We start from the raw sequence: 26,430 nt of genomic DNA, 5'->3' as shown, positions 1-26,430 counted from the left end.
CAGTACCAAATTGTTTTGAGTATAGTGGCTTTGCAGTAGAGTTTGATGTCCGGTATTGTGATCCCTCTTACTTTGTGTTTCTTTCTCAAAATTGCTGTGGCTATTCGGAGTCGTTTATGGTTCCATATAAATTTTTGAAATGTCTGTTCTATTTCTGTGAAATATGTCATTGGTATCTTAATAAGGATTGCGTTGAATATATAAATTGCTTTGGGTAGTATGGACATTTTGATGATATTAATTCTTGCAATCCATGAGCATGGTATATGCTTCCATTTATTTCTGTCTTCCTTAGTTTCTTTTTTCAATGTTATATAGTTTTCTGCATGCAGGTCTTTTACGTCTTTGGTTAAATTTATGCCTAGGTACTTTATTTTTCTTCTTGCTATATCGAATGGTATTTTTTTTCTGATTTCTTCTTCTTCTATTGCATTGCTGGTGTACAAAAATGTCTTTGATTTCTGAATGTTGACTTTGTATCCTGCTGTTTCGCCAAATTCACTTATAAGGTTGAGGAGTTTTTTGGTTGAGTCTACAGGGTTCTCTATGTACACTATCATGTCTTTACATTCATCTTGTTTGGGACTCTCTGTGCTTCCTGGACTTGCATGTGCATTTCCTTCACCAAATTAGGGAAATTTTCTTTCATTATTTTTTCAAGTAGATTTCCAATTTCTTGTTCTTTCTCTTCTCCTTCTGACACCGCTATGATGTGAATGTTGGAACACTTGGAGTTGTCCCAGGGGCCCCTTACACTATCCTCGATTTTTGGATTATTTTTCTTCTTGTTCTGATTGATTGTTTTATTGCTTCCTTATGTTCCAAATCATGGATTTGAGTCTTGGCTTCATCCACTCTCCTTTTGTTTCCCTGTGAATTGTTCTTTATTTCGATTAGTGATGACCCTTCTTTTCTGACCGGGTCTTTTTTTTTTTTTTTTTTTTTTTTTTTTGCTGTTGAGGTCCTCACTGAGTTCCTTGAGCATCCTTATAACTAGTATTTTGAACTCTGCATCTGAAAGATTGCTTATCTCCCTTTGTTTAGTTCTTTTTCTGGAGTTTTGATCTGTTCTTTAACTTGGGCCATGTTTCTATGTCCCCTCATCTTGGCAGCCTCCCTGTGTTTGTTTCTATGTATTTGGTAGAGTTGCTGTGACTCCGTGTCTTGATAGTGTAGCCTAATGTAGTAGGTGTCCTGTAGGGTCCCCCGGCACAGCCTCCCCTATCACTCAAACTGGTGTGCCCTCCATGTGGGCTGAGTACATCTTCCTTTGTAGTTGAGCTTTGATTGCTGTTGACAGGTCAATGGGAGATTTACCCAGGCCAGTCAGCTGCAAGGAGAAGCTGTGAGCACTGACCACTAGCCTCTGCCTTTTATTTGAGGATCAGCTGTGCAGGGGCAGGGTGGTGGTTTTCTGATGTTATCTCTGGCTGTCCACTGAGTGCTCAGGCCCTGGAGCTTCACAGGTGGTGCAGGCCAGGGTTAGCCACTTTCTCTGTTCTGCCTGAGCCAATCCAGCATGAGCTACAAAGCAGGCTGAGATGGCTGCTACTTTCACTGGGCCTGGAGGTTCCCAGGTGAAGCCAAACTGTAATTCAAAGTTAGCTGCTGCTAGTTCTAGGCCTGGTGCTGCTTAACAAGAGGTACAGAGGATGGGAGTTCACTGTGGCTGGCTGTTGCTAGTTTTATAAGATTTAGGAAAATGTGAAGCTGAGCCAAAACCCACCGTTCATATGAAAAACCACTGTTAACAGCTTGGTTGGGCCTGTAAACTGGGTGTGACAGAGCCTCCGGGGATCCCCAGGGTGGGGCAAACAGAGTTAGCCAGGTTGATGGAGTCTCAGATATGGCACCTGTCTGCTGGCTCTGTGGCTCTGTGGTAGGAGGGCTCAGAAAAGGAACAATAGCCTCTGCTTATCTTTCTGTCTGGGGGAAAGCTGTCACTTCAGTTCCTCACTGTATGCCACTGACGCCTTTCAAGCTGCTCTCCAGTGCTGGAGCTGAGTGAGTGATACTGAGGAAGTCCGTGTGTGGACCCTTTAAGAGGAACTGCTTGGGAATCCAGTAGTTTTTTTTCACTGACTAAACCCCCCTGGTTTTTAGGCAGACATTATGGAGGCTTATCTTTCTGGCACTGGAACCCTGGGCAGGGGGACCTCATGTGGGGCTGGGACCTCTTGCTCCCAAAGTATCCTTCCTGATTTTTATCCACCATGTGTGGCCACGGGACCAGCTCATTCTATGCCTCCACCCATCCTACCAGTCTGGATGGATGTGGTTTCTTTAATTCCCAAGTTATCAGAAATTCAACTCAATTTCTGATGGTTCTGTGTGATGATTGTTCTATAGTTTAGTTGTCATTTTGATGTGGTTGTGTGAGGAAGAAAGCTGTGTTTATCTATGCCTCCATCTTGACTGGAAGTGAAAAGTACTTCATTCTTTTTATGACTATACAGATCACCTTACACCCTGCTTTACCCACATATCTCCACAAAAAATAAAGAAATGATAACATGAAAGAAGTGCTAGCTAAAGCTATAATGATAATTACGTGGCAATATATAATTGTATCAAATCAACATGTTATACACCTTAAACTTACCCAATGGTAGTTGTCAATTATATCTCAATAAAAAAAATTGTAGTTAGCATGTTGGTCACCTGTTCTTGTAAATAAAGTTGTAACACACACACACACACACACACACACACACACACACACACACACGAAATACAGTTAATTTTTGTATCTTGCAACCTTGATAAATTTATTTGTAATGTCTAGCAGTTGTATAGAATTCCACAAGATTTTCTATCCATGCAATCAAATTGTCTGCAAATATTGAGATTGTTTTTATTTTCTAACCCCTATGCCTTTTATTTCCATTTTTGTGCCTCACTTCTGAATAAAACTGGTAAGAGCAAGAAAATACATATCACAAGTTTTGATGAGTCTTATTTTTATCATTGGGTTTAAAATGTCTTCTAATGTCCACTTTGATTTCTTCTTTTACTCATAGTTATTTAAACATGTTTTTACTAAATTTCTAAATATATGGGTATATGTTGCTGATTTCTTATTTTTACTTCTCCATGGTCATATAACATACTCCATATGATTTTGATTGTTTGAAATTTGTTGAGACTTGCTATTTTCCCATTATACAATTTACTTTGGCTAATGCCCCATTTGCACTTAAAATGAATATCTTCTGCTGTTGTTGGGTAGACTGTTACATGTTTGTAAAGTATGTCAAGTTGATTTATCATGTTGTTAAAATCCTTATAAGTTTACTGATATTTTATCTGGTTCTTGCAGTTACTGAGCAAACTGTGTTAAGAGCTCTAACTATGTTTTCTGAGTTTATTTTTCTCTTTGCATCTGTTAATAACAGTGTTTCAAAATAAATGAGACAAAATAAAATTAGGTGCTTACAAATTTAAGATTGTTGTGTACTCTTGTTAAATTAATCCTTTTATCATTGTGAAATGTTCTTCTTTTTCTGAAGCAGTTCTTGTTGCCTTAACACCTACATGGTCTGAAATTTATATGCCTCAACCGCCTTTGTTTTGGTTAACGTTTGTGGTATATATATATTTCCATACTTGCACTTTTAATCTATCTGTGCTCTCATATACCTAGTGTTATGTCTTAAATATTCCTTGAAGTGCAACTCTGCTGATTAATTCTGTCAGGGTTTGTTTGTCTAAAAAAAAATTTATTTCTCCTTAATTTTTGAATTGTATTTTCACTATGTGTATATAGAATTTAGGGTGATAGGTTTGTTTTGTTTTGTTTTATTGGATTTTTTCCCCAAGCACTTTTAAAATGCCCTTCCAGAATGGTCTTCAGCAAGATGGTGAACTAGAGATCCCAAGGGTCATCTTCCTCACAAAACCATCAAAAACAACAAATAAACAACTACACACCAATGAAAATAGCACATTGAAGAATCATCAGAAACACTGTGGAACACAACAAATCAGGATGGACACATAAAAAAGTATAGGAAACATTTTACCTGTGTTATTCCATCCCTAAGTCTGGCGCAGCTTGGTAATAAAGAAAATATTTCCAAACCATATATCTGATAAGAGGTTAAAATCCAAAATCTATTTTAAAAACTCATTCAACTCAATAACAAAAAAAAATTGTATTCTAACAGTGAGCAGAGGGTCTGAATATACACATGCAACCCTCACTACCTGAAAACCCCATAGTTTTCACAAATACTGAAGCCAGGTGAGACAGAGCTGCTCAGGGTCCAAGACACTGCACTATCCCCAGAGAAGGAGCTTCATTCTCTCAGGACAAGGGACATGCTACTCCTGTGCCCTGTACTCCCCCCACCCCAACCAAGGCCTGCATAGCGCTTGCCATCACCATCTTCAGGGCTTGAGTTGCTGCTGTGACTCACTCATCAAGGCCTAAGGCACCGCAGTGCCCATCATGCTTAGGGTCAATCTGCTACTATACCCTGACCCACAAACACCAAGCTACCATTGCATCCTGCCCACCAAGGCCTGAGCCTCTGTAACATGCCACAGAGACCTGGATGGGTGATCTGTGCATGCCTGTGCCTTGGGCACTGACACCACTGCAACAAGTGTGCCCATGATCCAAAACCAGGAGCCGTAGTAGTCCCACACACACCTGAGCCTAGGACTCTGATTCCACTGCCATTCTGAGATCCTGTACCCCAAACACCAGCACCACCACAGCAAGCACACCTCTGTCCAAGAACCTGACACCACCAAGGCCTGTGTGTTCACTTGCAGACCTACCACTGAGAAAGATCCCCTCAGTGAGGACTTCCCTCTGTGTGTAAAAAGGAGAATAAAAGGACCCCAGCAGTCTTTGCCACCTAGGAATCCAGCAACCCTCAACATCACTGCCACTACAGACACTCACAGCCTTGGCCACCAAGGAGTCCCTCACAGTCTTCCCCGAAATTGACCTTAGCTGACAGAATTACATGGAGACTATGCTGCTGTGCTGTCCCTGGAACTGGACACCCACCCAGTTGGCACACTCCCAGCCACCCACAAGTGACAGTCTTTCCCCACGAAAGTCATTCCTTAAAGAGTTGAAGAGGGAACTGCTCCCTCAAATGTGCAGACATCAATGCAAGCCCATAAGAAACACACACACACACACACACACACACACACGGGAACATGACACTAACAAAGGAACACAATAGTTTCCCAGTAACTGACCCCAAAGAAATGGAGTCCTACAGATTGCCTGAAAAGGAATTCAAAATAATTATTTTAAGGAAATTCAGCAAAATACAGAATGAAGACAAACAAAAATTAAGAAAATAATACATTAACAAGATAAAAATGTCAATAATGGTAACAATTTTTTAAAAACTGAAATCCTGGAGCAAACGAATACAAGGAATCAAATGAAAAATGCAATAGCTTCAGCAACAGACTTGATCAGAAAAAGAAGAAACTCAAAGACAAATCTTTTGAAATTATTCAATCTGAGGAGAAAAAAAATGAAAAAAAGCCTACAGAACTTATGGGATACCATTACATTTTCCCAAAGAAGACATACATGCAAATCAAACCACAATGAGTAATCACTTCACACCTGTTAGAATGGCTACCATCAAAAAGACAAAAAAAAAAATACCAAGTGCCAGTGAGGATGTGAAGAAAAGGGAACCCCTGTGCACTGTTGATGGGACTGTAAACTAGTTCAACCACTATGGAAAACAGTACGAAGTTTCCTTAAAAAATTAAAACTACAACTACCATACGACCCAGCAATTCTACTTCAAGGGAATGAAATCAGAATCTCAAAGAGATAACTGTGCTCCAATGTGTACTACAGCATTATTCACAATAGCCAAGATATGGAAATAACCTGTGTCCATTGATGAATGAATAGATCAGGAAAATGTGATGCATATTAAAAAACAACATGAACTCATAGAAACAGACGGTAGAATGGTGCTTAGAGCATACTTTGTAACCTTCTTTCTTTCACTTAATAATATATTTGATGCTATTCTATGCCAATAAATATATATGAACACCATCCTTTCAAAAAAATTGCTTAATATTCCATACTAGTTCATTGTAACAGCCTTGGATGATTAAAGAGCTCTTGTCTATTGAAGCCTGGGTATTCCTACCTAGGTCATCTGGGTTCTGTCTCTCTGGGTTACTCTGATAAGAACAAGTTCCAAGATTGATAACAACTTACAAAATTGGTTATATTACTAAGGCAGGAGACTGATCCATATATTTATAGTGCTGGCCAAGTCTCAAATTTGGCCAGGCATCTTATACCTGTGCCAGAAGTTGAAACAGGAGAATGACAGCTAAATTGTCTTCAGAGGAATTATAATTTTTTTTTACATCTGTGGTTATATCTCTTTTTTATTTCAAATTTGTATATGTGGAACTTATTTTTGGTTATTTCTTTTGAGTTTTTGAGTTTGTTAAATTAATGATAATGTTTTAAATTTATTTTTATTCATACATGTGATACAAAGATATTCTCATTACAAAAATTCAGCTCATACAGGTATAACTAAAGTCCCTCTTGATCACTATTCCCAACTCCAGGCTCTTCTCAGAGTTTGTTATATGTCATTCCAGAACTGTTTATGAAGTTTCATTTTCTTTTCTCACTCAATGTCTACTCAGGAAAAGGAAGGTATTAGTTTTGTCTAAGTCATAACAGTGAAATTTTAAGAGTCAAAAACCTTATTTGAATTACTCATCTCAGCTCCAATCCTGGCCTACTTTGACCCAACCTGGTTTTATATCATCAAAAATATGCTTTAAATATCATTAAACTGGGTTTTCAATTTCCAAATTTATGAATAATTGCATCCCCATTTTCAGTGAAATCACAGTGAACTACAGAAATGTTTACTGTGGAACCAAATAGGATTACATTTCCTATTTTTATAACTTGTTTAACTGAAACTTCTAATTGCTTTTCCTGTTCTTGCAGTGTTTTTTTCTTTAATGATCCTCTTTATTTCAATAGTTTCATCATATAACATATTCTTTCTTGCTTAGGTACTGACCTCCTAGAATCATGCATCTTCCTACTCCAGTGTGGGCTGGCTGTCTTTAGGTCTGAGGCTGTTATCAACTTGGGCTTTTCTTCATCCACCCTTAGAATAGGTGCCTGGTTCCTGGACCTCAGGTTTTCCTATTTTTTTATTGTTGTTCAGTTACAGTTGTCCCAATTTTTCCCCCGTTGCTCTCCCCCACCCCGACCACTCCCCCTCCCCCAATACCCCCACCCGACTCTCTCAGTCAATCCCCACCCTATTGTCCAGTACCATGGGTCCTTCATATATGTTCCTTGACTAGGCCTTTTCCCCCATTATCCCTTCCCCCTCCCCTCTGGTCACTGTCAGTTTGTTCCTTATTTCCATGTCTCTGGTTCTATTTTGCATTTGTTTGTTTTGTTGATTAGGTTCTAATGGTGTTTGTCTTCTACTACCTGGCTTATTTCATTTAGCATAATGCTCTCCAGTTCCATACATGCTGTCACCAAGGGTAGGAGCTCCTTTCTTTCTGCTGAGTAGCATTCCATTGTGTAAATGTACCAGTTTTTTGATCCACTCATTTACTGATGGGTACTTAGGCTGTTTCCAGCACTTGGCTATCGTAAATAACGCTGGTATGAACATAAGGGTGCATAGGTTCTTTTGAATTGGTATTTCAGGATTCTTAGGGTATGATCCCAGGAATGGGATCACTGGATCAAAAGGCAGTTCCATCTTTAGTTTTTTGAGGGAATTCCATGCTATTATCCACAGTGGCTGCACAGTCTGCATTCCCACCAACAGGGCACCAAGGTTCCATTTCCCCACATCCTCGCCAGTACTAGAAAATGTTCTCTAATTACTTCCTGAGGATGGTTGCAGTAGAGGTAGATTTTCTGAATGCTTGTGTATTAGAAAATGTCTTTATTCTCATGTCCCATTTGATTGATTATCCTGCTGCACATAAAGTGTAGTGCGTATTAATTCCAAAATGTGTTTGACCATAGAAGCCTTTTCCATAGGATTCCATGGTTTTCAAAGGGCTCTTTGGTGAAAGTTTTCCCTTTGAGGGAAAGCTGGATTCAGTTGATTTTGCTTGTAGATATTTTGTCAGATGATGAAGCTGTTTAGGTACCTGATGGGTGTTTTTTTCACTTATATTTATGAATCTATTTTATTGCCATGAAATTCCTTCACTTGGGTGATCCTGTCCACAGTAGAAATTAATATTGCTAACATTGTGGTGGGATTTGTATGTGTATTCTAAACCTAAGTCTTGCCCTTTTGTGCTTACTCATTCTGCAAATCGGTGATGGTAAATGTTAGGCAGTATGTTATTTGATTAGAATGCATTATATGATGGGCTAGATACTATTAACCTCACTTATAAATTAGAAAACTGGGGCTCAGAATGCTTAATTGACATGCTTGAAGTCACACAAGTGGTAAATGGTATAACTAGGATTTGAACCCAGGCAATCTGACTCTAGAACCTATGTCACTATGTTATATAGCAATAACAGCTAGTCTATCTATATAAACTTCCCTAAGCTATGTCATTGTCATCATCAGAGTTCTATGTGACTATTAATATTTTTTACTATTGTGTATGTTAATTGCACTTCTCCATTTTTATTCCAATGTCTATTCACTTTTAATCACAACCCTTTCTTATGGTCACAAACAGATATAACACAACAACAACAATGCAAAAACCACTTTGTTTAACTACCATGGTATGTGTCATAGATTTCACCCAATTACCTGTAATATAATGGTACTAGCTATTTTTTTTTAATTTTCTGGGAATAGAAGATACCCACTAACAGAAAACTAGCTTGGGATCTGGGTTATGAGTAACCAGAGTCTTATTCTTCTTTGCCTCCAGGTCTGTGGATTCTGGGATGCCACAACTCAGACTTTCGGAAGAGAGGTATGACAGCCTTACTGAAGGTTTCTAGTTGTAAAAGAAATGCTGGTGATTATAATGAGGAAACATATGAAGACATTTTATCTTCCACGGTGAATGAAAATGATGTCATTGAACCCAGAAGCTTCTCCCAGAAGTCAAGGCACCCCAACACTAAGCAAAAGCAATTTGAAGCCACTACAACTCCAGAAAATGATATGGAGAAGATTGATCCTTGGTCTGGGGAAAGAACACTGCCGCATAAAATACAAAGTGTTTCCTCTAGTGATTTGTTGATGTTCTTGGGACAGAATCCTACTCCACATGAATTATCCTTAACTGATCTCCAAGAGGTGACATATGAGGCTGATGATCATTTACCTGGAGCAATAGAAAGAAACAAAGGCTCATCTGAAGTGGTACATCTCGGACCAGAGACCCATAACAGTGGGGACAGAGTATTTACTCCTGAGCCAGAACTACAATTAAGATTAAGTGAGAATTTGAGGTCAAATATAAATGTAGAGTTGAAGCAACTTGATTTAACAATTTCTAGATTATCAAACAATCTAATGACTTCACCAACAACTCCTCCAGAAGACTTGGCAGCAGGTACTGAAAAGACAGATTCCTTAGGACCCACAAATATGCCAGTTCACTTTAGTAATCAACCAGGCACCACTGTATTTGACAAAAATGCATCTCACCTTATTGGGTCTGGTGTGCCTTTGGATTTGAGTAAGAGAGATAATGATTCCAAATTGTTAGAAGCAGCCTTAATGAATAGTCAAGAAAGTTCATTGAGAGAAGATGTATTATCAATGGAAAGTGATAGGTTATTTAAAGAGGAAAGAGTTCATGTACCTACTTTACTGACCAAAGGTAATTTTTTATTCAAAGATAATATCTCTTTAGTAAAGACAAACAAGACACCAAATACCTCAACCATGAATAGAAAGACGCACACTGACGGCCCAACATTATTAATTGAGAATAGTACATCATTCTTGCAAGATGTTATGTTAAAAAGTAATGCTGAGGGTCAAGAAGTGACTTCTTTGATTCATGATGAAGTGTTTATGGACAAAAATACTACAGTTTTGGGGCTAAATTATTTGTCAAATAAGACTACTTCATCAAAAAGTATGGACATGATCCACCAAATAAAAGAGGGCTCTGTTCCAGTAGGTGCAGAAAATTCAGATATATCACTCTTCAAAATGCTGTTCTTGCCAGATTCAGCAAACTGGGTAAAAAGGACCCATGGCAAGAACTTCATAAACTCTGGACAAAGGCCTGATCTAAAGCAATTGACATCTTCAGGATCAGAGAGATCTGTGAAAGATCAGAATTTCTTGTCAGAGAAGAATAAAGTGGTAGTAGAAGAGGATGAATTTACAAAGGACCCAGGACTCAAAGAGATAATTTCTCCAAACAGCAAGAGCATATTTCTTACTAACTTGATGAATATCCAAGAAAATGATACACACAATCAAGGAAAAAAATCCCAGGAAGAGATAGAAAGGAAGGACAAATTAATCCAAAAGAATTTAGTTTTACCTCATGTGTATACAGCGAATAACACTAAGAGTTTCCTGAAGAACCTTTTCTTACTAAGCTCTAAGCAAAATGTAAGTGGTTTAGATGACAGGACACACACTCCAATACTTCAGGACACTAGGTCATTAAACAGTTCAGCAAATAAAGAAGGAATACACATGCCCCATGTCTCAAAAATTATGGAGGAAGCAAATTTGGAAGGCTTGAGAAATCAAACAAAGCAAGTGGTAGAGAAGTACCCAAGCACCACAAGGATAGCTCCTAGTCCAAGTAAGCAGAATGTTATTGCTCAACGTGGTAAACGGGCTTTAAAACAATTCAGACTCCCAAAAGAAGAAATAAAGTTTGAAAGGGAAGTGATTTTGAGTGACACTTCAACCCAGTGGTCCAAAAACATGAAGTATTTGACGCAGGACACCATCACACAGATAGAGTACAATGAGAAGGAGAAAAGGGCCATTACTCAGTCCCTCTTATCAGATTGTTCTATGGGAAGTCATGGCATCATTAAAACAGATGGCCCTGCATTACCGATTGCAAAGTTATCAGAATTTCCATCAATTAGACCTACAGATCTTACCAAAATCCCACCCCAGGAAAACTCTTCTCATCTTCTAGCATCAGCCTGTAGTTATATCTTTAGAGAGAACAGTTCTGGGGTCCAAGAAAGCAGTAATTTCTTACAAGGAGCCAAAAGAAATCTTTCTTTAGCCTTCCTAACATTGGAAATGATTGGAGATCAAGAAAAGATTAGCTCCCAAGGGGAAAGTGGCATAATCTCACTCATATACAAGAAACTTGAGAGCACTGGTCTCTTGAAACCAGGTTTATCTGAAGCATCTGGAAAAGTTCAATTACTTCCTAAAGATCATGTTCATCAGGTAGACTCCTTCCCTACAAAAATTAGCAATAGTTCTCCTGGCCACCTGGATCTGACAGAAGAGATCTTCCTTCAGAAAACACAGGATGCTATTAAATTGAATAAAATAAATAGGCCTGGAAAAGTGCCCTTTCTGAAATGGGAAACCAAAAGCTCTGAAAAGACTCCCTCCAAGCTGATAGGTCTCCTTGCTTCAGATAGTCAATATGCTACCCAGACAGCAAGAGAAGAGTGGAAATCCCAAGAGGAGTCACAAAAAAGCATAGTTTTTAAGACAAAAGACACCATTTCATCCCTAGACCCTTATGAAAACAATCATTTAATAGCAGCAATAAATGAAGGACAAGATAAGCCCCAAAGAGAAGCCACCTGGGCAAAGCAAGGAGGGACTGGAAAATTGTTCTTTCAAAACCCACCAGTCTTGAAACGTCATGAAAGGGAAATAACCCCTACTTCTCTTCAGACAGAGGAAGACAAAATTGACTATTATGATGCCTTTTCAATTGAAATGAAGAGAGAAGATTTTGACATATATGGTGAGGATGAAAAGCAAGGCCCCCGCAGCTTTCAAAAGAGAACACGACACTATTTTATTGCTGCAGTGGAGCAACTCTGGGATTATGGAATGAATAAATCCCCCCATGCACTGAGAAACAGGTATGGATACATTGACTATTCTTTTGTCCTGCTCTTGTGACCTTTGACTTTATCAGGTGCTGAAACAATAGGAAAGGCATAACCAATTTGTAGCAGTGAGACTTCAAGATTGCTTTATAAAAGAACCCTGAGAACTAGATGGCAAAGTCTAGATGAAGCTGTGGGACAAAGGGGAAGTTAGATGATGACATCAACAATGAAAGTTAGAGAATGGTAAATCCAGATGGCATGAAACTCTTACTCTGGTGGGATAGGGGAGAAGGATAGGGTCTTTCAAAAGGGTAGGAGAGTCAGAGTCAAGAAGCAGCAGTAGAGAGTTGGAAGAAAGTCAACTATACTTATTAACTTTATGAGATGCAGTACAGGACGTAGTGTCATGATAGCGCCCTGAAGAGACAGGAGGAAGAAGAAAAGTGTGTGGTAAGAATGTTGAGGATGTAGGAAAAATTGTTTTCTATGGTACTAGGGGTACTGAGGTCAAAGTTAGGGGAGCAGAAAGAGATTTGACAGGGGAGAGAAATCACAGAGAAATTTGGAAGATAAACATAAAGAGAGTCAATCAGTCAACAAATATATATTGAGCACCTTCTATTATGCCAGATAATTTTGTGGGCATGAGTACAGCAAAGTAGGAGCTTACATTCTATTGGGGAGAGCAGAAGATGGGGAAAAGGAAGGGAAGGGGAAAGTCAAGGAACATATAGCAAGGACTCATGGACAAAACCAAAGGGGAAGAGCTGAGGGAGGGAAGGAGGGAAGGGGCAAAGGAAAGTGGTGGGGGTTAGGCAGAGACAAATGTATTTGAAAAAATAAATAAATAAATTTAATTTAAAAAGAGAGAGAGAAAAGAGAGAAAACTAAATGGAGAGGTCTTGATGATGCTATTCAGAAAATTGAATAATATGGCAGACCTTGCTTTCTACTTAAGTGTTCCCTGACTGCTGCACAGCAACCATAGAATATTTCCCTACTTCACTGACTTCCCAATCTCCTGGACCTCTATCTTACATTTTCTGCTTTTTTCCTTAAATCTCCAGTACCTTTGCCCATTCTCAAACACCCCTTCTCACTCTTAGCTGATGCTGTGCAGTGAACCTCCAGACTTCCAATACCGAATTTATTGACATCTGTACCTATATACTGTCTTCATGCTCATGAGAATAAATGGACTGCCTGTGTACCTAAAACCAACCTCTCCATCCTTTCCTCCCTCATAAAAACTGTTGTTTTAGCAATTCCTCTTTTTTTTACATCATCAGTTCCTCTCTCTCCACTGACAGTCTCATCAGTATCAATTGTGCTATATTATTTCTCCTTTTGTCTTTTCAGAAAACATTTTAAAGTAATTTACCCTACTTGCTTCCTTTGCTTCTTTTTCTCTTATTCTTTAAGCCACTCCAAAGGAGCTTTTATCTCCATTATTCCATAAAAAGTATATTTTCAAGGTCATTGTTGGTTTTTACTAATTTTCAGTCCTCGTCTTAGTTGAACTCTCAGTCGTATTTGGTAGTTGATTACTCCACCTTTTATACATGTTCTTCCTTGATCTCTCTGACACCACTTTTCTTTCACTTTTCTACTAAACTCACTGCCAATCTTTCTCTGTCAACTTCTCTGGTTCTTCATCTCCCTAACCTTTAATTGTTAGAATGTTCTGGATATTAGTTCTCCAAACTATCCTCTTTTTTGTTTACATCCACTGTTGTGATGATCTTTCTATCCTTATGGTTTTAGGTACTACCTATACGACAATTTCCTGTTGTATATCTCTGTCTCACATCTCCCGCTTGACCTTGAGATTCAAATATCAAGTTTATACCTTAATGTGCAAAATTAGACTCTTAATTTATGTGCCCTCCTAAAACTTGTTTGCCCAGCCTTCTTAATGGTAGCCAATGACCATACCTTCCTTTTAGCTACTCAGATTCCAAAACTTGAAGTTAATTTTAATCATTCTTTTTTTTCTCACAATCTTATCTAATTCATCAAAGAATCCTGTTGGCTGTAACTTCAAAAAAATAACCAGAATTTGATTATGAGCTGAGTATGGGACAAGATAAAAATGTACTGAAATGGAAAGTTAGAGATTATTGACTAGGAAAAAAACAGGTAACAAAATAAGAGAAAACATAATAAATTGTCACTTTATATTAAAAGTAATGTTTTTAATTTTAAAAAGGTATGTGTCTATATTATCAAATTTCTTACAATGCATGTGCACTGCTTCTGTAACAAAAATCTAGTTAAAATAATAAAATCAGCCCTGGCTGGTGTGGCTCAGTAGATTGAGCACCGGCCCATGAACCAAAGGGTCATTGGTTCAGTTCCCAGTCAGGGCACATGCCTGGGTTGCGGGCCAAGCCCCCAGTTGTCGGCACTCAGGAGGCAACCACACATCGATGTTCCTCTCCCTCTCTTTCTCCTTCCCTTGCCCTTTCTCTAAAAATAAATAAATAAAATCTTTTTAAAAATTAAAATAATAAAATCAATTCTATAAACACACACATAAAATCCAGCTACTACTCTCCACCTCAGTGGCTACTATCTGGTCTAAACTATAACCAATGCATATCCAAATTATTGTAATAGCCTCTTAACTGGCCTTCCATCTTTCAGCCTTGCCCTCATATAGTCTTTTCCCAACATAGCAGCTAATTTTTCAAATTTTAATTGTGATTATTGTTCTCTGTTCCAAATCCCCCAGTGCATTTCCATCTCACCCTGAGTAAATTCCAAAGTCCCTCATAATGGCCTTCAGGTTTCTATGAGTTGTGACCTTCTGAAACCTCTCTGCCCTTATCTCCTACCAGTGTTTCTCACTCATCTACTCCAAACACACTGACCTCATTGTTCTTCCTCCAAAAAAAAAAAAAAAAACAAGTATGCAGATATCTCTGGGCCTTTGCACTTTCTATTCTCTGCTTAGAATTCCTTCCCCTGATAGCCTAATGTTAGTTCTCTCACTTCCTTCAGGTTGCTGCTCAAGTTTCATTTTATCAGTGAGGCTTTCCTTGAACACTGTGTATACATATGGTTTCCACCACTCTTTTTCTTTTTTTAAAGACTTTATTTATTTTTAGAGAGAGAGGAAAAGAGGGAGAAAGAGGGGGAGAAACATCAATGTGTGTTTGCCTTTCATACACCCCCTATTGGGGACCTCGCCACAACCCGGGTATGTGCCCTGATTGGGAACGAACTGATGACCCTTTGGTTCACAGGCTGGCACTCAATGCACTGAGCCACACCAGCCAGGGTATCCACCACTCTTTTTCAATGCACTTTCTAGCACCTGAAATAATATATATTTATTTGTTTATTTTTTATCTTCCTCAACAAGAAGTTAAACTCATTAAGAGCACAAATTTTGAAGGTGTTGTTCAATGATATATCCCCATAAACTTCAACAGTATTTGATATGTGGTAGATACTTAAATATATATCTGCTAAATGAACTAGCAAATGATGGAAGTACTGAGGCAAAAGCAGATATTTCACATATGACCAAACTTCATAGAATACTAATTAAGTGAAGTTGTGTAACACAGCTTCTATAGGCAAGAACTGAATCAGGGAAACTAGTTTCAGTAATCCAGATAAAAGAAGGCAGTTGTTTAGATCAGGATTATAATGGTAAAAATCAAAAGAAATGGAAGGATGTTGACCATAATAAGAAGATAAGCAGATAGGGCTTGCTGTTATATTGAGTATGGGAAGAATGTGGAGAGAGGAGTCAAAGAAGGTCTTCAGTTTTTGTTTTGAGCAACTAGGAGGAAGTTGGTGACAACTAATGAAATGAAGAAGGCCTGAAGTAGAGCATATTTATTTGAGGAAACACTCAAGGGTCTGTTTTATACATATTTAGTTTGAGATGCCTATTAGACATCCAATTTGGGATGATAAGTAGGCAGTTGAATATGAACCTGGAATCCAAAGAAGAGGCCTGTTTTAAAGATATAATTTGGGAGTCATAAACATATTGATAACATTCAAAAAGACTTAATGGGATCACCAAGGGAGTAAGAGTATGTATAAACCATGCCCACTTTAAGTGGGTCCCCAAAGGACTATATACTCAAGGTAATGGTAAATCAGTCAACTTGCACTTCATTGACTTACATACCAGTTTTCTGTCACCTGTGTTGTCCATGAAATCTTCATTCTTGATCATAATTTAAGCCAGTCTTGGATTGGCAATATGTGCAGACATGTGGCGGAAGAAAATGTAAACTTCTCTAGTAAAAGAAACCAACATCCTAGGCTTCAACTTATTTTCACAAATATTTCAGATACAATGTCTAGAACACAGAGATACTGAGTACAAAACAAAATAAAAAATAAGCAAGAAGCCACAGAAACTATAGAGAGCCAAAACAAACTTACTTAAGACTAGGAATCATCAGATAGTTATTAAAACACCTATGCAACATATAGAAAGAATTGGTGAACTATAAGGCTAAGTAAGAAGAAATATTATGAAGTGCAGCATGCAGAGATTTTCTTACATGGGAAATACAAAAGACTAATCTATTTTTAATTAAAACCTCAAAAGGAAAGGAAAAAGTGATTAAAGGAGAAGTAATACTTGAAGTAGTAATAGCTCTCTCAATTGGCCATTTAAATTTAATAATAAAAAACTGGTTAATGATAAAATGCACTATAAAACATTCAAAAGAAAAAGAGAATGTTTTGTGGACCATTTGGTTTTTGTGTTTCACAACTTTAAGTTATTAGTTTTTTGTAAAGATTTTATTTATTTATTTTTAGACAGAGGAGAAGAGAGAGAAAGATGGGGAGAGAAACATCACTGTGTGGTTGCCTCTCACATGCCCCCAACTGGGGACCTGGCCCGCAACCCAGGGATGTGCCCTGGCTGGGAATTGAAACGGCAACCCTTTGGTTCGCAGGCCAGCGCTCAATCCACTGAGCCACACCAGACAGGGCTAAGTTATAAGTTTTTAAAATCAGTACTTTTTGATGGAAACAACTTGACCAAAATCTTAACAGAATTTTGAGACTGATTAAAACAAGTTTTAGTTGGAAAAAGATATATGTAATAAAGTTATATCAAAAAAGAGCTTATGAGTGAGGTAGGGCTAAATAGAAATAAAGTATTCTAGTGCCCTTGTATTTGTTGTTCAAGAGAACAGTAAAAAATTGATTACACATTTTTGGAAGTGATAAATGTGTTCATTTTATTGATTATTGTGATGGGTTTATAACTGTGTACATATGTAAAAGTCCCACCAATTGTATATTTTAAATATATATAGTTACTTGTATTTTTTTTCTCCCACCACTGTAGTTTGTTGTATTTTAATTACATCTTGATAAGGATAGAAACCTTTCCTTTTTTAAAAAAAGATTTATTTTATTTTTAGAGAGAGGGAAAAGGAGGGAGAAAAAGAAGAGAAACACCAATGTGTGGCTGCCTCTTGTGCACCACCAACTGGGGACCTGGCCTGCAACCCAGACATGTGTCCTGACTGGGAATTGAACTGGTGACCCTTTGGTTCACAGGCCAGTACTCAATCCACTGAACCACACCAGCCATAGCTAGAAATCTTTCTTTAAATGACATTGATTACATGAAGACTTTGCTAATTTAAAGATGCATGTTGTGATTTCTAAAGTAAGCACTAAAATGATAGAGATCAAGTTTGTAGCTTTTTGGAGTAAAGGAAAAATGAAGTGATATAAAATAATCAATACAAAAATGCAAGAGAGGGAGAAAGAAACATGGACTAAGAAAAAGAAGATGGTAGATACAAATCTATGTATATAAGAATATTAATTATAAATGAACTAAATAATCCAGTTAAAAGACAAGATTGGTGTACCTGACATTAAAGCAAAATACAGCTAGATACTGTTTCCAAGCTACAGATCTAAAACATCAAAGTATAAAGAGTTGAAAGTAAGAGAATGGGAAGTGGCACGCCATTTAAATGTTAATCAAAAGAAAGTGAGTGTGGCTTCTGCTCCTGGGTGGAAAGTAGGTAATGGAAAGTCAAAACTTCTGCTGCAACAACTATAAAAATGAAAAATTTTTCAATCCATATTTTAAATAATCATGGAAAGCTGTGAAGGAATAAGAATGAAGCAAGCTAAAATTTAAGTGGGGAAAGAAGAGGGGATTACTTAGTTTAGATGATGATCACTAAGTGTTATCTTTCTTGATGACCTTTGCAAAAAAAGTCTTAATGCTAAGGAAACAAAGACTTTCTAAATTCTCAATCAAAAGTCTAGTAGGACCATGCCTTAAAAACAGCAATAAACAAGATATCAACTGAATTGTCCAGAGCCAGAAAAACAGTGAGCTACTGTGCACACATGTATATCAGGCTGCCCCAACAGAAACTCACTCCTTTTGATCAGATGGCGCATCAGGCACCACATGGACCTAATCTGCTTACAATCAACCTGCCAAAAACATCTGGCACACAGTCTACACAGAGGCAACTTTTCAAGATTGGGAAAGATAGCTAGTTATCTAACTTAACTCATAGGAGCAAATACTGACAGTCAAACAAAATGGGGAAACAGAAGATATTCCCCAAATGAAAGAACAAAAAAAAAAATGGAGAAAATTTCTAATGAAATGGAGATAAGTAATTTGCCTTATATAGAAGTCAAAAAAACAGTCATAATTATACTCAACAAACTTTTTCTAACAGATTTTATTTATTTATTTTTAGAGCAGGGAAGGGAAGGAGAAGGAGAGGGAGAGAAACATTGAAGTGTTGTTGCCTCCCAGCGCCCCCTACTGGGGACCTGGCCAACAATCCAGGCATGTGCCCTGACTGGGAATCAAACCAGAGGCCTTTTGATTCACAGGCTGGCACTGAATCCACTGAGCCACTCCAGCCAGGGCTGCTCAACAAACCTGAGAGTTGAATAAAGAAACTCAGAGAGAACTTCAACAAGAGTTAGGAAATATAATAAATACCAGTCAGATATGAAGAATACAATAATGAAAATGAAGGCTGGCATTAGCATCTCCGGGATGCAGGGGAGCCTAATGTGTGCCAGCTAGAATGGGGATATGGTCCATCTGCTCTGCACTGCGCTTTAATCTCATCACCAGTGACAGCTGCAAAGCAGAAGCCTGAATATGAGACATTTCTCAATTTTCGAAGATGGCGGAGGAGTGAATGGGAGTCACGCTGAACTCCTCCCAAGTCCAAACTGGAACTGCGACTAAATAGTGGAGTAATCACCTGGAAAACAATGGAACGATAGTGGGAGAGGAGCCTTCGAGCCACGGACAGTGGATTCGACTCTCACACATCCCAACGGGTGAGAAGTACGGTGGAGGCTCGAGAGGGTGGGCTGGGTGCCCACGGGCACTGGGACAGAGGGACATTGAAACAGCCAGTTAGCTCCCCCCGAGAAGAACGGGGTCTGAATCATAAACAGGGACCCCTAAACTACAGCAGCTAAAACCAAGAAAATACAGACAAAATGCAGCACCGAAATGCTTAGGGGCAGTCTCTGCCAGAGACAGGTGGCTGGGGATGCAAAGAGACATTTAAAGGGCCAACGCAAAAATTGCAGTGGCAGCCACCCTCCTTGATCTCTGGGTAGAGGCAGCAGTAGGGTGGGCTGGTGCCTGGGGAAAGACTGGTGAGGAAAACTTCGTGACGAGAACCTGAGACGGTGGCTGGTGGAGCCCCGGTGATAACGCACCTTCCACTCTGCAGCTACCATCTCCTTCAGGCATAAGGGAATCAATTAACCTGCCTTTTGTGCGCTCCGCACACAGCTTGTGCCTGTGAACTGGAAGACTGAGTGCAGACTGGCTGGGAGAGCCTTGAGGAGAGACTGGAGACGGAGGCGTTGGGGAAAGAACGGTAGGAGGAACCAGTGAGCCTGGACTCCCTCCCCCCGTTCGGTAGTCTCCGTTGTGTGCTGGAAAGGCGAGCCCCCAAAGAGGCAGAAGCGGGGCGCGCAGGAACAAGACTGCCTGCAATGGAAATGCAGGCCACACAGGTGGTGGATGCTGGGCCGAAGGGGTCACAGAACTGCCCAGAGACCCTGAGGAGAGACTAGAAACGGAGGCACTGGGGAAAGAACGGGAGGAGGAACTGGGGAGTCCCGACTCCTTCTCCTTGCCGTAGTCTCCATTGCGTGGGAAGAGGCCACACCCCCAAAGAGCCAAAAGCCAAAAAGCACACATAGACACCCCTAAAACACCCAGTGCAGGCAGGCACACTTGCACCGAGTGGCCGGCGAGGGATGGCAAGTGTGTGTGTGACCCGCGCGGGCTGGTGAATGCATGCACCCGCCGGCAAGGCCTCCCACAGATTGGCACCGATATGGCCTGCGAGGGAGTGCACAGAGAGGCAAGGCAGCCGTAAATTGACCCGCCCGCCCGCGATTGCGGAGCGGCCCACAAAATTAGTAGATCCCCGGTTGAAGGGGTCACAGAGCTGCCCAGAGTCCCTGGAGGAGAGACCAGAGACAGGATTAACCGGAGAGTCCTGGAGCTGACTTCCTCCCATTTCTGTAGTCCCCATTTGGCGAGGGCAAGCAACGCACCCAAAGAGCCAAAAGCGGGGAAAACACACAATAGAAGACCCTAAACTGACCAGTGCCGGGGAGCTCACGGGCCAGGGGGGCCAGATGAGTACGCGAGGTCGCGCATAAGCCCCCTGGTCTGGGGCAAGCACATGCGAGCCCAGGTAGGCGGGGGATCCTGCCCAGCCGGGAGCGCGCTCCAGGAGACGGCGTGAGAGTGCAGAGCGATCCCAAAAAATAGCCCAGCCCTGACCAAAGGGGTCACAGAGCTGCCCCAAGCAAGAGTCAGATACAGACAGTAGATTCCTGGAAGACTCAAACAAACAACCCAAGGTCATATAGGGTCAACAACAGACATCATCAGAGGCAAGCCCAGAAAGAAAAGTAAAGGACAAAAATACTTAACAGACTCTCACAAAAATGGGAAGAAAAAGAAGTTCCCCCCAAATGAGTGGAAAAGGGGACTCCCTACAGAGAGAGGTAAATGATTTAGAGGCAAGGGAACTATCAGATATTGAATTCAAAATAATGGTTCTAAGGAAGCTCAATGAGCTCAGCCAGCTCAAAGAGAACTAGGAGAAACTGCAGAGAAACTATCAGGATCTTACAACAAACTATATCAGCCTGGAAAAGGACATAGGAACTATCAAGAAGACAAAAGAGGATATGAAGAATACCATTTCTGAATTGAAGAACACAGTAGAAGGAATCCAAAGCAGGCTGGATGAAGCCGAGGATCGAATCAGTGAGATGGAGGATAAGGAGAAAGGAGAAAGAAGCTCCCAGAAAGAACAAGAAATGAAAAAAAGACTCAAAAAGAATGAAGAGGCATTTAGAGAAATTCAGGACAACATGAAACTCAATAATATCCACATAATAGGGATACCAGAAGGAGAAGAAGAAGAGCAAGGGATAGAGAACCTCTTCGAAAAAGTAATGATGGAAAATTTCCCTAATTTGAGGAGAGAAAGGCTCTCATGGATCCAGGAGGCACAGAGGACCCCACTCAAGAGGGACTCAAAGAGGTCCACTCCAAGACACATCATCATTAAAATGGCAACTATCAAAGACAAAGAGAGAATCCTCAAGGCAGCAAGGAAAAGGAGAAAGTAACATACAAGGGGGCGCCCATACGCCTAGGAGCTGACTTCTCAACAGAAAGACTACAAGCCAGAAGGGAATGGCACAAATATTCCAAGTCATGAAAAGCAAGGGCCTACAGCCAAGGCTGCTCTACCCAGCTAGGCTCTCCATTAAAATAGAAGAGGAAATAAGGAGTTTCCCAGACAAGAGAAGGCTAAAACAATACATCTCTACCAAACCAGCACTCCAAGATATGCTAAGGGGAATGGTTTAAGCAGATGAAGGAAAAGAATGAGACAGAGAGGAACACAGGTACAAAGAGAAAAGATGAGTAACATTCTATCAGTAATATCTCTCAATGTGAATGGACTAAATACCCCAACCAAAAGATACAGGGTAGCTGAATGGATAAGAAAACATGACCCACGCATATGCTGCCTACAGGAGACCCACCTCAGAGCAAGAGACCTACACAGATTGAAAGTAAAGGGATGGAAAAAATATTCCAAGCAAATGGACATGAGAAAAAGGCCGGGGTTGCCATACTTGTATCAGACAAAGTCGATTTCAAAACAAAGGCCATAAAAAGAGACACAGAGGGGCACTTTATAATACTTAAAGGAAGAGTCTATCAAGAAGACATCAACATGTAAACTTATATGCTCCCAATATAGGAGCCCCCAGTTTATAAGGAAATTGTTGGATGACTTCAAAAAAGATATAGACAGCAACACACTGATAGTAGCGGATTTCAACACCCCACTGTCAAAAATGGACAAATCTTCCAAACAAAACATTAATAAACATATTGTGGAGTTGAATGACACACTGAATCAAAGAGACTTAATTGACATATATAGAACCGTACATCCCAAAGAAAAAAAATACACATTCTTTTCAAATGCTCATGGCAGTTTTTCAAAGATAGACCACATGGTAGGACACAAAGCAAACCTCAGCAAATTCAGAAAAATTGAAATAATACCAAACATTTTCTCGGACCACAAGGGATTGAAACGGGAAATCAACCACAAAGAGAAATTTCAAAAACTTGCAAACTCATGGAGACTGAACAGTACACTATTAAACAATGAATGGGTCAATAATGAGATAAGGGAAGAAATCCAAAAATTTCTGGAAACAAATGAAAATGAACAGACAACACTCCAAAAACTATGGGACACAGCAAAGGCGGTCCTGAGAGGGAAGTTCATAGCAATACAGGCTTACCTTAAAAAGATAGAAACATTTCAAATAAAAGACCTAACACTACAACTTCAAGAACTGGAGAAACAACAACAAATAAATCCCAGAGCAAGTAGAAGGAAGGAAGTAGTCAAGATTAGAGCAGAACTGAATGACATAAAGACAAAAAGAACAATTCAGAGGATCAACCAATCCAGAAGCTGGTTCTTTGAAAAGATTAATAAAATTGACAAGCCTTTAAGCAGACTCATCAAGAAAAAAAGGGAGAGGACCCAAATTAATAATATCAGAAATGAAAGAGGAGAAATAACAACTGATACCACAGAAATACAAAGGATCGTCAGAAACTACTATGAACAATTATATGCCAAGAAATTTTAAAACCTTGATGAAAGGGACAAATTTCTAGAAAAATATAATCTTCCAATACTGAAGGAGGAAGAAACAGAGAGCTTGAACAGACCGATAACAGGTGGGGAAATTGAGCAGTAATCAAGAAACTCCCGGCACACTAAAGCCCAGGGCCAGATGGTTTCCCAGGAAAATTTTACAAAACATTTAAGGAAGAGCTAACCCCTGTCCTTCTCAGACTATTCCAAAAAGCCCAAGAGGAAGGAAGACTCCCAGACTCTTTCTATGAAGCCAGCATCACCCTAATCTCAAAACCAGATAAAGACCCTACAAAGAAAGAAAACTACAGGCCAATTTCGCTGATGAACATAGATGCTAAAATCCTCAACAAAATATTGGCAAACCACATCCAGCAATACATTAAAAAGATTATCCACCATGATCAACTGGGATTCATCCCAGGCATGCAGGGATGGTTCAATATACGCAAATCAGTAAACGTGATACATCACTTAAATAAAAGACAAAAACCACATGATCATCTCGATAGATGCAGAAAAAGCATTCGAGAAGGTACAGCACCCATTTATGATCAAAACACTCAGCAAAATGGGAATGAATGGGGCATTCCTCAACGTAATAAAGGCCATATATGCAAAACCTACAGCCAATATCATACTCAATGAGCAAAAACTGAAAGCTTTCCCACTAAGATTGGGAACACGCCAAGGATGTCCGCTCTCACCCCTTCTTTTCAACATCGTATTGGAAGTCCTAGCCACAGCGGTCAGACAAGAGAAAGAGATAAAAGGCATCCAAATAGGAAAGGAGGAAGTAAAGCTATCATTGTTTGCAGATGACATGATAGTGTACATAGAGAACCCCGTAGACTCTACCAAAAAACTCCTCAACCTTATAAGTGAATTTGGCAAAACAGCAGGATACAAAGTCAACATTCAGAAATCAAAGGCATTTTTGTACACCAGCAATGCAATAGAAGAAGAAGAAATCAGAAAAAAAAAATACCATTCGATATAGCAAGAAGAAAAATAAAGTACCTAGGCATAAATTTAACCAAAGACACAAAAGACCTGTATGCAGAAAACTATACAACTTTGAAGAAATTAAGGAAGTCACAAATAAATGGAAGCATATACCATGCTCATGGATTGCAAGAATCAATATCATCAAAATGTCCATACTACCCAAAGCAATATATAGATTCAACGCAATCCCTATTAAGATACCAATGACGTATTTCACAGAAATAGAACAGACATTTCAAAAATTTATATGGAACCATAAACGACCCCGAATAGCCGCAGCAATTTTGAGAAAGAAACACAAAGTAGGAGGGATCACAATACCGGACATCAAACTCTACTGCAAAGCCACTATACTCAAATCAATCTGGTACTGGCACAAGAACAGACCCATAGACCAGTGGAACAGAATAGAAAGCCCAGAAATAAGCCCAGGTCTCTATGGGCATCTAATATTTGACAAAGGGGGCAGAAGCATAAAATGGAGCCATAATAGCCTCTTCAACAAATGGTGTTGGGAGACCTGGACAGCTACATGCAAATAATTGAAATTGGATCATCAGCTGACACCATACACAAAAATAAACTCAAGATGGATAAAAGACTGAAATATAAGTCGCAACACCATAAAAGTCCTAGAGGAGAACATTGGCAGGAAACTCTCAGATATCCCACGCAGCAACTTTTTCACTGATATGTCTCCTAAAGCAAGGGACATAAAGGAAAGAATAAACAAGTGGGACCTCATCAAAATAAGAAGCATCTGCACGGCAAAAGAAAACATCAGCAAAATGAAAAGGGAGCCAACCCTATGGGAAAATATATTCACTAATGATACATCAGATAGAGGTTTGATCTTCAAGATATATGAAGAACTCACTCGACTCCACTCCAAGAAGACAAACGATCCAATCAAAAAATGGTCAAAGGACCTGGGCAGATGCTTTTCCAAAGAGGAGATACAGAGGGCCCAGAGGCATTTGAAAGGACGCTCAGCATCAGTAGCCATCAGAGAAATGCAGATCAAAACCACCATGAGGTACCGCCTCACACCGGTCAGAATGGCCATCATAAACAGATCAACAAACAACAGGTGCTGGCGAGGCTGTGGAGAAAAGGGAACCCTAGTCCACTGTTGGTGGGAATGCAGACTGGTGCAGCCACTGTGGAAAGCAGTGTGGAATTTCCTCAGAAAGCTGAAAATGGAACTGCCTTTTGATCCAGTGATTCCCCTGCTGGGACTATACCCTAAGAACAGAAAAACGCCAATACAAAAGAACCTATGCACCCCAATGTTCATAGCAGCACAATTTACAATAGCCAAGTGTTGGAAGCAACCTAAATGCCCATCAGTAGATGATTGGATCAAAAAGTCATGGTACATATACACAAGGGAATACTACACAGCAGAAAGAAAAAAAGAACGACTAAACTTCGCGACAGCATGGATGGAACTGGAGAGCATTATGCTAAGCAAAATAAGCCAGGGGGCGAAAGACAAATACCATATGGTCTCACCTATAAGCGGAACCTAACCAACAATACAAAGATGCAAGGAAAATAAGACCAGCAACACTGAAAGGAAAAGAAACCAACAGAGACAAGAGGGAAGGAGGGAGGGGGGCGGGGAAAAGGAAGGGAAGGGGAAAGTCAAGGAACATATAGCAAGGACTGATGGACAAAACCAAAGGGGGAGAGCTGAGGGAGGGAAGGAGGGAAAGGGCAAGCGAAAGTGGTGTGGGGGAGGCAGAGACAAACGTATTTGAAAAAATAAATAAAAAATAAATAAATAAATACATTTCTCCAGTCAAAAAAAATAATTAACCTTAATGATCTTATGTAAACTTCCACTGAGAATATACTAAAATCAGTCAGTTTGAAAAAAAAAAGAAAGAAAATGAAATATGTTGGAAGGAATCCACATCAAGTTAGTTAATATAGAAGACTAGATTAGTGACCTGGAAGACAGAATAGTGGAAATCGCCTAATCACAACAGCAAAAATGAAAAGGAATTTTTTTAATGACCCATGGACATGGACAACAGAGTGGAAATTGACTGTGGGAGCAGGGGGTAGGGGTTGGATGGGTGGAGGGGTGTAAAAGGGGAAAAATTGAGACAACTGTAATAGAATAAACATGATTTAAAATTCAAAAAAATTAAAAAAGGAATTTTTTAAAATAAAGATAACATAAAGGAC

The 26,430-nt window shown here is 39.6% G+C and overlaps 1 protein-coding gene across 1 annotated transcript in view; it reads left to right on the top strand.

Moving 5' to 3' along the window:
- F8 (coagulation factor VIII) overlaps nucleotides 1-26,430 on the top strand; it is a 207,744-nt gene that overhangs the window by 114,353 nt on the left and 66,961 nt on the right. The window contains exon 14 of the mRNA XM_054572236.1: nucleotides 8,914-12,031. Coding sequence (XP_054428211.1) covers nucleotides 8,914-12,031 — 3,118 coding nt within the window. The remainder of the gene's footprint in view (nucleotides 1-8,913; nucleotides 12,032-26,430) is intronic.

The sequence above is a fragment of the Pteronotus mesoamericanus genome, unplaced genomic scaffold, assembly GCF_021234165.1.
Source record: "Pteronotus mesoamericanus isolate MK-2021 breed Mesoamerican mustached bat unplaced genomic scaffold, CSHL_Meso_final contig_226, whole genome shotgun sequence".
Taxonomy (NCBI): Eukaryota; Metazoa; Chordata; class Mammalia; order Chiroptera; family Mormoopidae; genus Pteronotus; species Pteronotus mesoamericanus.
Note: the sequence above shows the minus strand (reverse complement) of the source record. Positions and strands in the feature narration are given on the sequence as shown.